General features: G+C 40.1%; 1 protein-coding gene across 2 annotated transcripts in view; it reads left to right on the forward strand.

The window, feature by feature from the left end:
- ankrd13b (ankyrin repeat domain 13B) overlaps positions 1 to 12,200 on the forward strand; it is a 39,647-nt gene extending 27,447 nt beyond the window's left edge. For both annotated transcript variants that reach the window (XM_053321347.1, XM_053321348.1), the window contains 7 exons: positions 491 to 555; positions 3,687 to 3,823; positions 4,806 to 4,963; positions 5,200 to 5,388; positions 6,045 to 6,208; positions 10,124 to 10,200; positions 11,999 to 12,200. In XM_053321347.1, coding sequence (XP_053177322.1) covers positions 491 to 555; positions 3,687 to 3,823; positions 4,806 to 4,963; positions 5,200 to 5,388; positions 6,045 to 6,208; positions 10,124 to 10,200; positions 11,999 to 12,200 — 992 coding nt within the window. The remainder of the gene's footprint in view (positions 1 to 490; positions 556 to 3,686; positions 3,824 to 4,805; positions 4,964 to 5,199; positions 5,389 to 6,044; positions 6,209 to 10,123; positions 10,201 to 11,998) is intronic.
- Positions 12,201 to 12,575: the final 375 nt, after the last annotated feature.

Below are 12,575 nucleotides of genomic sequence, written 5' to 3' on the forward strand. Positions count from 1 at the left end.
CCAAAGAATTAAATAAGAACTACATATGAACCTAATTATATTGAGGAGACATTTAAAATAAAGCATTACTTGTGAACTGTAACTGTGGAAAGAGAGTGTTTTAGGAATTATTCTAACTATATCAGTATTTTTTTTAAATTCCAACTTTCAGATGTTGCAGTTTTTGATTATTAATTGTTTCTTGCTGCTAAAAGCATAATTCACTCTAATTCAATTCATTTTATTTCTGTTCTTAGTGGATGATAAGACCACAGTACAAAAACACCTCATGTATTGCAATAAGTTATCCAGTGCAAAACATTAGAGAAGGAGACCACACTGCAGACACTCACAGTGAAGATTGCTGAGCCTCCGCTTTATCATTTCTTGATGAATGAACATCAACTTTGGCCTGTTTTGGATTACTCTGTGGTGTACATAACGGACAAAAGAGATAGTACATTGCAATTGTGTTGCTGCATTCTCACTGCTGCTGTGTGTCTTTGAGCAGGTGGAAAGACTCCACTGCAGAACTTCCTCGGGATTGCCGAGCAACACATGGGTCCTAACAACGGGGTGAGCAGACACTTTATTTAGATGACATCACTTGAAAAGCTTGCAAGCCCAATTCTGGTGGTTTTCATATGTTGTCTTTGCAGACCCGGCCCTAACTAATGTGGCGCCCTAGGCAAGATTTTAGGTGGCGCCCCCCTTGCATCGAAGTAAATTCCACTGCTGGTGTACATACTCACAAGAAACTGAATAGCTTTATCTTGGACATCCTTTTATTTAAAGAAAGCAATTGCCCAATCAAAATACTTAGAACAAATTAGAAAGAAATACAAAAAAATATGAAATGAATATATGAAATATAATATAAATAGCTTACATAAAGTATAAGATTTAAATACCCACAAAATAAAAAGTGTAAACAAGTGACATGCTGCTGCATCACTTCTGGGTTGTGCTGCTGAGGTGGAGGCAACAGGAGGAGCGCTTGATGCTGGAGGTGGCCCAAGATTTGCAGGAGTGGGACTGAGAAACCTCAACAGTGCATCTGAAGAGAGAAGAGGAGTATGTGACACCAGTCTAATAATAAATATGATATGATACATAATATGATTTCAAGAATAAAATGAAATGAAATAATATAAATGAAAAATCTAAGAGATACATGCATGATATTCACTATACTGTACATGTATAATATACAATGTACTTTTTCTGATATGCAAACTATATAAGATTCAATGTTATTGTCATTACAACAAAATACTGATTAGCAGAATGCAAAGAAGTAGTAAACTGCAGTATAATATAGAATGTGGGAATGATAAGTTATGCTATAACATGAATGATGTGCACTTTAACACTGATGTAAAGTTTAACACTATAAACACACTTTAGACAATATGAACTGTAACACAACATACAGCTAGGCTTACAACTATAATAAAAGGGTGGAAAAGGAATAGCATTTTGATTGACTATTACAAGCTAAGAAAACCTTAGCTAACCAGATGTTAATAAAAATGCTGATTAAATCTAATATTTACATATTTCCCTGAGGAAACCCAGCGAGCACAAACCCTAATTTCAACGTTTGATTTCCGGTTGAAAACAGGTTGATATGAGGTCTGAACGTCTTTTCAACCGTCTAAAAACAGTTACAACATCAACGCGTCACAAAACACACATTTGTTTGATGTCGGTTAATAATTAGCTCAGTTGTAGCTTTCTACAGAGATTGTATTGATTATTTTGACGTTTTTTCTATAAATGAGAGGAAGTGAAATGACGTCTAAACAAAACGTAATTTCAAAGCATTTAATGTTGAATAAAATATCATAAATATGAAACTATATATAGACTATGTCTGCACACTAAATAAGCTGGGACTTTTCTATACAGCAATTCCCGGTGAAATATGTTTTCTATTTTTCTATGTGAACGTTGAATAAATGTCTCCATATAGCCGGTAAAAAAAACTTTCACTTTTCAACCAATTTTCAACGTCTTTTCACCGGTTACCATAGATACACGTCTTTTAGACCAAAATGTGCTTGCTGGGAAGTAAGGTGGGAGTAGTTACATTACTATTTTCCATAACAACTTAGGCTCTTCCATAAGATTAACTGGCGTTAAAACTAACAGTTTAACAACAAACCATGTTATGCTAATGGTTAACGACGTTATCGTCGTTCTGCAACACACAAATAATGTCATGACATCATCTTTATTGTAACATTACCTCTGTCTTTGTCTCGTTTTCCTCCTCTTCTTTTCTTTTTTTCCTCCCCTGGGCACCAGACAGTTTGGGACGTTATGACATATTGTTGTTGAGCTTGCCTTGGGGTCACGTTAAAAAACGACCATCCTCCCCCAGGTAGCAGGTACAGTCTAATTAGTGTGGGGGGGGGGGGGGGGGGCGTCTTAGGAAAGTAACGTGTCATCATTATTATTATTAGTATTCCTATTTAACAGGCTTGGCTATGCAGTTAAATTAATGTGGGCTTATTATCTTCATATTAAGACATGACACCAAGTAGTTTTAAGAATAGTGGAAGTTACATTTTTTTCTTCCCCCATTTGTGGCGCCCCCTGGATGGACAGCGCCCTTAGCATTTGCCTATACTGCCTATGCCACGGGCCGGCCCTGTGTCTTTGAATGAAATATTTTGGAGGGCTTTTCTCCACGAGTTGAGAAAGTTTCTTAAAACCTGAAAAAAAAAGATTTGGGAAATAACAGGATAGGTTTAGGAGGTTTTGGAGAAGCCTTGTTTGATTGGACACAATTGGACTTTGCAGTGAATTGTGGACAGTCATCATAACGGTAATAGTAATCATACTCAATATTATGATCATTGTCATCACAAATTAATGATAATCTTTAATACCAGCATTGCCCCCATCATCTCTGATCAGAGGGACGTTGAGTGTATGAATCCTGGCTGCAGAGTCCACTATGTCAACAGCAGTGCATGTCTGCAGAGTAAAACAATCACTCACAGGCTCCAACCTGCTCTCAAATATTGATTATGTTTTTAATTTGTTTCTGCTGGAGAGCTTCTATGACTCATACTCTTCACTTGTTCCCCCTCACCGTCGCCTCTGCTATTTTCAACCCTGTCCTCTCAACACAACACGCAGACACGCACTCTGCAAAAGCTTCTCTCTGCAGATATTTTGTTTTTGCAACTGTGAAGCTGCGGTGTAGTTTTAGACCCGAGATTTTTGTGGTGCCAAATCTGGTTTATCAGCTGTAAGTGGAAGGAAATGCAACAAGGTGGATAGAAATCTACCCTTTTTCATAAGTCTTTAGCATCCTGTGTCTAGCTTTGACAGGTTTATTAACATCCCGCTACACAGTTGACAAGTGAGCTACAGTAGCTTATTAATTAGCGCAGCAGACCAAATGATGCATCTATTGTAATGATGTAGAAAAGCTGGAATAACATTTCCTCTCAAGTTTTTCTTTTTCAATCAGCTGATGAAAATATCTGTAGGTAAAAGACAAGCCTAAAAATTCCTGTAGGTGGTGATTTTTTATTCTAGAGCAGAAGTGGGCAAAAAAAGTGAGTTTTAAAAGCCAGAAATCTCGGCACTTGACTATGAGTTACTGGTCCTGATCAAAAAGTCTGTTTATTCATTATTTACATGTACTTTCTTATTCTTATTGTATATCTCTTTTCTCTGTCTCTCTGCAGGCCCTGGTGACCCAGATGTCATGTCCTGCGGTGACCAACCCTTCAGCGCTGACGGCTGAGGAATACTTCAACCCGGGCTCGTCACCAACTCAGAGGGACATCGGCCACCCGTGCCAGCTCACCACCAAGACCCAGAGGTGACACGGCGGCATATAGACTGACACCCACAGACAGGAAACAGACAGGCAGCGATGCATACAGTCAAGTCGCCCTCTAAGCCCACCGCCAAGTGCCAGAGCTGACAAACTGATGGGCACGGGATAGACAGGCTCACACTCACACACAAACACACTCACACATACACACACACATCTGACAACCAAAGTCTAGAGGTGAAAGGCGGACAAATAATAAAGTTGGAGAGAGACAAACTCTTTTCACGCACATTTTCACACATTCGAGGAATAGGTTTCTACAAAGCTGGTAGAAAATGAAATAATTAGACAGACTGTCTCTTCAGTGTATCACACTGCTATGTCTGGGTGACTCATGAAATCATCTTTACTTCATTATTTTACCAAACAAAACAAGAGAAAAAAAACCCTGATATGTTTTTTTTAACACTGAAGCATTTGTTTTTTATACATATTTTTTGGGTTTGTAAGGATAATGTTCATGGATTTCTATATCCTGCCATCTGACCACACTGTCAGATTGAGTCTCCTGTATCCTGCCAGTAATTCCCCTAATGCTGTCCAATCATCTGCCCTCTGTTCTTCTAACAGACAATTGGTCTGTCTGTCATTTTCAGCGGTCAGTTTCATGGTTCTTCACGAAATCAAAAACATGGTAGAGCATCATGAGGATGAAGTCTTTGAGGTTGCAGAGCTGCCTCTCAATCTTGTGTTCATTATCGGACAAGTTAAAATATAGACATCGATCAGCCTCAATTTGACCACGACTCAGCAGCTTGTGGACAGTTGCTGATGTAATCAATGTCTTTGTGTACTTCAGGCCAAGGAATTAATCGCCTGAATGAGGATATAAATTGCTACAGTAATGTTTGTCAGAAATGTGTTTTTTTAAGATTCATCAACAAACTCCTCCCCTGTTACTTCTCTGCATCTTCAGCGAAAATGTGTTCACTGTTTGTGTTTTTTCTTTTTTTTCTTTTTCCAGGTTTAAAGCGAAGTTGTGGTTGTGTGAGTCTCATCCTCTGTCCTTGGCAGAACAAGTGGTGCCTATCATCGATCTCATGGCGATCTCGAATGCCCTATTTGCTAAGCTGCGTGACTTCATCACCCTGCGCTTGCCGCCTGGCTTCCCTGTCAAGATCGGTGAGGGCCGGGAGAGATGGATGTAAAGAGGGAGGGAGGGAGGTGAAAATGATGGCTGTTTAAATAAATGGGATGATGGGGAGAATGAAAAGTTAATAAATAGATACAAGGATGGATGGAAACAAATGAAGACAGAGAGAGAAAGGGAGCAGAACAGACAGAGAAGAAAGGAAAAGATTTTTTAAAATGTCAGAATTGTTTTAAAGTTAATGTGTGGGTTACTTCACTTCCTGCAGAGATCCCTATCTACCACATCCTGAACGCCAGGATCACCTTCAGCAACCTGAACGGCTGTGAGGAAGGGACGGGCGTCCGTGCAGACAATGACGTTGGGGTGGAGGGGGATGGACAGAGGGACCCCCCTAGGACAGACACCCCCTCTCCGGGCAGTGACTCCTCCAGTGTCTCCAGCTCCAGCTCCACCAGTGAGAACACACAAGACTCACTTCCCTGTACTGTACTGACATGTGTCATAATTTCATGTCTTCTTAAAAATTAGCTCAGCTGTAAATTTACACTCTGTTGACTTTTCCCATACAAACTGTTTCATAAATCTCCACTAACATTTACTGCAGTACCTGGGCAGTACTTCAGTTTACTAACAGAGTTCACAGTTGCACCATAGAGTTATGAGCCGTATTTATTGCCGAAGTTGGATACAAGGTTATGTTCTTTGTGTTATGTGCGAGATTATTGCTCATTTTCGTCATCCTATCCCTTGATCAGAAGCCCGACAGCCACATTTAAATCTGCAGCCATGCAGGGAACAGATATAATTTATTGTGTGAGTGCTCAGAAGAAAGCTCCCTGGAAATACTTGATGTTATCTAACTGAATTGCTCCTCCCTGAATTATAGTCCTATAAAAACAGGCACTGTTGAGTAGTGGGAATATTTTGGCAACACTAGCATGGAGAGATAATGACCTTTTATAACTTCTTTTACTCTGGATTTCTCTTTCTTTCTTTCTCTCAGAAATGACTCCTTTTCTTTCCCTTTCCCACTCCTCGCCTTTACTTGGGGGTAATCTCCTTTTCTGTTCGATAACACACCTTCCCATCTCTTACCCTTGTGTGCTGCAGTGTCGTGTCGAGCCGGAGAGATTCCCCCGTGTGTGTTTGAGCCCCCGCCTGGATACACCATGCTAGGAGGCAAACAGAGAGACAGCATGAGGGAAGAGGAGGAGGATCTTCTGCAGTTCGCCATACAGCAGAGTCTGCTGGAGGCCGGCTCCGAATACGATCAGGTGGAGTCACTGTGACACTCCTGAAAGATTATCTTCTGTTCTTAACAACACATACACACACACACACACACACACACACACACACACACACACACACACACACACACACACACGCAAATGTGTTTAATTGGCTGTTTGCTAAACCATGCCCCCTGTGGTTACTATTGCTAGTGTCCTTTTGCAGACATGTTTCCATTCTCACATGGCACATATGCAGTTTGCAGTGATAACTCTGGCAGATTTGTCACTCTAAACTTATGAAAAGGAGTCCTCAATTTCTGACAGAAGAATGTTAAAGCTATTTTCTCATTTCTAGCCAGTGACCATCGATTTTGCTCCTAACCCTAACCCTAACCCTAATAATCATATAGATTATGTCTGCAAAAGAACAAAGCAGAGGATATACTTTCTTTGCCCCCTAAGATCCTTCGGGGCGAGCAGACAAATTCTTCTCCTTTTCTTTACCTCAGTCATAATGAGCATCTTACAAAACTGCAACATCGTATGGTTCAAGAGTCTGTCTACGACCTTAAGAGCCAAATTGTCACAGCAATTAAACATCTGCTCAAAGTTTGTGGGCCAACCCCTCCAGAAACTCTATGAACTATCACAACAACATGTTATGGCTGGCTAACAACATCATCTCTAATCATAACCATAAAAGAATTTCAACTGTTACCATCAAACTGTAGATTCAGGGTACCCTCATTCAGTAAGATCAGGCTTAAGCATTCCTTCGTATACCAGTAAGTCAAGTGAGGTGTCAGTCAGTCAGGTGACTTTTTCAGATATGCTTTTTTTTGCAGCAGGCTACAAATATGATAGCATGCTGAAAGACTGAGGCTACAACTGCATGTCCCATCAAAAAAGTCAGCATCAAGAGCCTCAGAAGTATGGAGGGCATGGAAATAAAGACTAACCATTGTTGTATTGTATTGCAGTATAGAGCTAGTTAATCTATTGCTCAATTTGACAAGGACACATGTAAGATCAGACTCTTATTTCATTCTAACATTAACCTCTTTGACTGCTTATCTTGCATTCTAAGACAGCGGTCAGAGTAACGCTTTATTGTTTGGTTTCTCAAACATTTCATTTGTAACATTACAAAAGTAAGGTCTCTTGGAATGAGGATGTATTTGGCAAACATAAAGCTATTCCTCAGGATAATGAGTTTGGCTGGGGTTGCTGGAGAGTAAACGTCCCCCAAACCAGATGAAGAGCACAACAGAGCTACTAAAGTAACACTGAACTCATGTTGAGACTAAACATGTGAGACTGAATGATAAAATATTGCTGCATATGTGGAAAGAAGAAGCCATTCGTTATACCTTTGGTCTTATTTTTTTTTTGGAAGTACCTTCCGAACTCTTTAAAGGTGCCATGTGTATGTTTTAAGTAGTGTATAATCACCTTAAGAATTGTTGTGTTTTTGTTACCATAGAATTAATCTTTTACATCTACATAGGGAGTGGGTCCCCTTTCACAGAGGCTGTCATGTTGCACCACCATGTTTCTACCGTAGCCTGGAATGGACAAACCAAACACTGACTGTAGAGAGGACCTTTAGAGAGTTTCGATGCCAATATAGGTTCTACACAATTTGAAGTTGAGGGAGAGAGGTATCCAGATTGTTGCAATCTGCAACCTCACTGCTAGATACCACTAAATCTGACACACTGCACCGAGCTGCACGATTTGGTGAAAAAGTCATATTGCGATTATTGTGGTTATTGGATTGCGATATGAAAAACAAAACAATAGCAAGGTGAAATTATGTCCATTGATTTAAGCTCCATCGCTTTCATAATGCTAATGCATCTGTTGTTATGACCTGACGCTTCACACACATGCAGCTAATGCCTCTTTCAAGCCTAGGGCTATAGTACCAATCATTGTCAGAAATCCCTCTTTGCTCATAATGTTATGGAGTCGGTTTGTGTTTTGTTTTCTTTACAGGCCTCAACCTTAAGTTATCTCTTCATTAGTCAGTGCTTTCACTTCAATGCATTCATATTTTTCTTTGTACTGTTTAAGGTGCTGATATAAATTTGTTGTGTTGCTTTAAATGTCTCTTTGTGGTTAGGCTATATAATTGCACAGCCTGACATTACTATTGCGATTAGATTAATTGTGCAGCACTAGTCAGGGGTTCATCAAGGGGTCAATTATACCTTTAATTGTGTTAGATATTTGGTTCTTGTGCTTGCACATAAATATGTGTGTACTGTTTCTTTGTAAATTACAAAATAGGCTCACATTGCAAAGGTTCTACATGTTGTTTTCAAGATTCAAAGTCATGTTGCCATATCAACTGAGGTGACCATTATTCCCTTGTGAAACACTCGCTGCAAAATACAGCAATAAATTCACCAATAATTCAAGCAAGACCAGACAAATAGACACACTGATGTAGAAAAAAGTTGAACATTTTCAAAATAAAAACAATCAATAGTGAAGTAAAATCAATAAGTGGAATAAATTGCCTGTGATGTGGGGAGCCCAGACCCATTATATTCAACACTGCCTGCGGATAGGTGCTTTTTAGAAATCCCAGAGAATCTGGTCCTGATTGTTCTTGGCCTTGTTCCAGAGGTGCAGAGGCAGAAGTATAAAGAGGCTGAATGAGACAGGTCAGAGAACATCCTCTGAGGTTTGTCAGCTTGGATACAGAAGGAGAATGTAGAGGAGACAGAGGCAGAGTTGGAGCTGAGGATATGTGCTGTAGCTGTACAGTCATCTCCATCGCTCTCCTGTCCTGATCTTCTGTCCTACTATTGCAAACAGTAAAGAAAAAGGTGAAGACATTTTGAATTACAGCTCTAATTCTTAAGTAGGACAGGTGTTAAAAGAACATACTGCTGACATTGCATGTTTTACCCCATTAACTACAAATCTTGCTTACATTACACCCTGTCACCTTCTGAAACATACCACAGGGTTGTAATTTCCTGCCTATCATTCACAGTATCTTCTTATTTCACTCCAGTTTGAAAGTAGTACTGTGGAAGTTTAGTTCAAGCTTAATTTTGTTCTGTTATAGTTGTGTGGTAATGCTAACATAAACATGTAGAATATCAAATCATACAGAAAGGTGTGTTTAAACAGGGTTTTGTATATGCAACCTTTATATGAATTTACAGTTACAAACATAAATATACAAGCTTGTAAAACTAAGATTACAGACACAGAATCCAGATTTCAAGAACATCTTTTTGAATGATTACTTATTCCACATACACACAAAAGCCTCTGTTGAGGAATATAATATATGCATGTGAGTGAGCAATACATAATGTTTGATACTCCATTGCCACACAGAATTGCATTAAGGCCCGCTATGCTGTCAAGAAATAAACCTAATGACAAATGGGGAAGCCTGGATGTTGAGGAAAATAATTTTCTAAATTAATTTCTTGATTTATAAAATGGTTCCTATTTAACAGTGAAATTCATTTAGATGTCAGAGTTCTAATAAATACTTTTACCACGCATTATGAACATAACTTGACAAAGGAATCAAGAAGTGGTAGAAGATGTAATGAGACATCTTACTAGAATAAAAGTATCAATACAGTAAAATACTGGGTTCACAAAATGGTTGCTATACAGAGTGGGATGTTGTATTATTATATATTAAATATTATTATTATTATTATTATTATCACTGATTCATTAACACGTGAGTAGCATTTTAATATTGTGTCGAGGGGCGGCAGCTACATTTTAATAATTTAAAATACATATTGGGATTTTTATTTATAACAGCGTATTGCATATTTCTTAGATGATCATGTGTTTTTGGAAATGCTAATTAGTATATTAACCAGTAACTCAAGCGATGAGTCATCTCTGTCTGTCCACTTCCTGTGCTCACTCTCTGATTTCCTGTGCTGCCTTTTCTTTTCTATCTAGGTGACCATCTGGGAGGCACTGACAAATAGCAAGCCAGGAACACACCCCCTGTCCTGTGACCCAAGCCGTGTGGAGAGGTCAGACTTTTAAAAAAAAGCTCCTCTTCTTTTACAATATATCTGTGTTTTTCTTTTTTCAGCTTTTTCTCTCTGCTTGGCTCAGTCACGCTCTTGCTGTCCTTTCTGCTCTGTAAATTATACACTCATTCATATTTCCCTGTCCCTCATCCAAAGTCCAGACCTCTATTATCTCAGAAACAAACAGGAACAACAGATAAAGAGGGACTTTTATCTTCTAAAGAACTGCAATAGTCAAAAAAACATAAATCTCCATGATATATCCTGCTGTTCATTCACCCGCATTGTCTCTGACTTCCTCTCAGCCCTGTAACATATTGTTATTCTTCAGTGTCTTGCACTCTTTCCATCCTGCAGTTCTTTCCTTCCATCCCTGACTCACATCCTGTCCTGTCCTTTCCTCTTCTACTCTATTCTCTTATCCATCCTGCTATTCTCCCCTCATCTCCTATCTACTGTATATGTGTGTGTGTGTGTGTGTGTGTGTGTGTGTGTGTGTGTGTGTGTGTGTGTGTGTGCGCGTGTGCGTGTGCGTCTGTTTGTAGAGAGAAAGAGGGGAACTGGAGGATGAGAGAGTTCCCTGCTTTCACAGTCAGCAGTGCTCTGTTGACTTAAGTCTCTTATCTTCAGACAGTGTTTTTTTCTCTCTGTCCCTCCATCCTTTCTCTCTATTTGTAGATGAGTGAATGGATACACAGACAGACCTGTCCCCTCTTTCCCTTTTTTGACACAATCTTGCTACTGTAGTGTTTACTTACTGTACACCTTTGGTATAATGTTAGAGGAAACCAGGCGCTGAAAACATTTCCATACACCATGAAAAAACTAAACTTAGAATGCCTTCTGAAGTAAAATAAGATAAGATACATTTATTGATCCCACAATGAGGAAAATTCATTGCTAAAGCAGCTCAAAAAATAGTGATAAAGAAATAAAAAAAACAAAAAAAACAAATAATAAAATGAAAAACTAAATAAAAACTAAATAAAAGGACCCTACAATGGAGTCCAGGGGGCAGCAACAGACTGAGCTGGCTCTCTGTTGAGTCTGTTCTTGTCCCGCTCAGAACATCCCCCTACCCAACACACCACTGCATATGAGACCACAGATGCCACCACAGAGTTGAAGAAGGATCTCAGCAGTGGCCTGCACACACCAAGCGATGCCAGCCTCCTCAGCAGGTGTAAACGACACTGACCCTTCTTGTAAAGTCAGTGTTGTCTGACCAGTCCAGATTACTGTTGAAGTGGACACCCAGGTACTTGTATGTCCTCACTCTCTCGATGTCAAGTCCCTGGATGTTCACCGGTGCAATTTTGGAGGGTTTTCGGTGGAAGTCATCCACCATCTCCCTTGTCTTGCTGGCGTTTACTTGTAGGTGGCTCACACCACTCGACAAATGAGTGTAAGGTGATAATTCTTTATGGGTTCATCACTATGAGTATTATCAAAGTACGCATAGTTATTTGAGTTAGTGTTAATATAAAAATATGAATCAGTGAGGCTTTAACCTGCCCTAGGAGAACTAAACTTAATATAGATCTGCAGCTTGAGGACAGCTATCAGAGAACAAAAGTTGAGGAGCAGGGTACTTGTGTGTCCTTGTAGGTACTTGTAGGTAACTCTAACCCAACCTTAACCCTAAAACAAAAAAAGAACAGGTATAATCCCAATTTATACGTTTTAATGACTCAAAAATCTATCCAGAAGCTGATGTACTTCAAGGCCTGGAGCAAGTGTTTCAACCTGTTTTCTTTTTTCTCCTGCCTCCCCCCTCCCTGACTGTTCCTCTGCTCAGGACCCCGCAGCACAAGCCCCGGCCCCCCACCAGCCTCTGCTCCACGCCCTCCAAGAAGCAGCCGACCAGCTGCAGCTACGATGAGCAGCTGCGCATCGCCATGGAGATCTCAGCTCGGGAGCAGGAAGAGGCTGAGTTTCGGCGGCGTCAGGAGGAGGAGGAGCTACAGCGCATCATCCAGCTGTCACTCATGGAGAAGTGAGAGCCTGAGTGGCCCAGCTGAGTGGCGGGGTCTGAGGGGAGGGGTCTGGACTGAGGATGTATGGTAGAAAAAGGGTAGTACAGGCTACTTTAAAAGCTAAAGCACACTCTGTAAGAGGCTGGAAATCAATTCCAAAATCATCGTAGTGGTTTCATACAATCAGATCGCCTTGTTCTTTCTCTCCCATTCACCTTTAGCCAGACCTCTCCCAAGAAGCCATATGGTGGTGATGCGGCTGTCTGAGGCCCAGACAGCCAGAGAGGGACATCAGTTTCCTCTTTCTGGTGCCACACAGTACTTCTTGACCAGTGCCAGTTTACAACTAACAAAAATTCAATACAACAAGTTTAATGGGATGCCTCTTTGATTGAGTGT

Source organism: Scomber japonicus, chromosome 6 (genome assembly GCF_027409825.1).
Source record: "Scomber japonicus isolate fScoJap1 chromosome 6, fScoJap1.pri, whole genome shotgun sequence".
Lineage (NCBI taxonomy): Eukaryota > Metazoa > Chordata > Actinopteri > Scombriformes > Scombridae > Scomber > Scomber japonicus.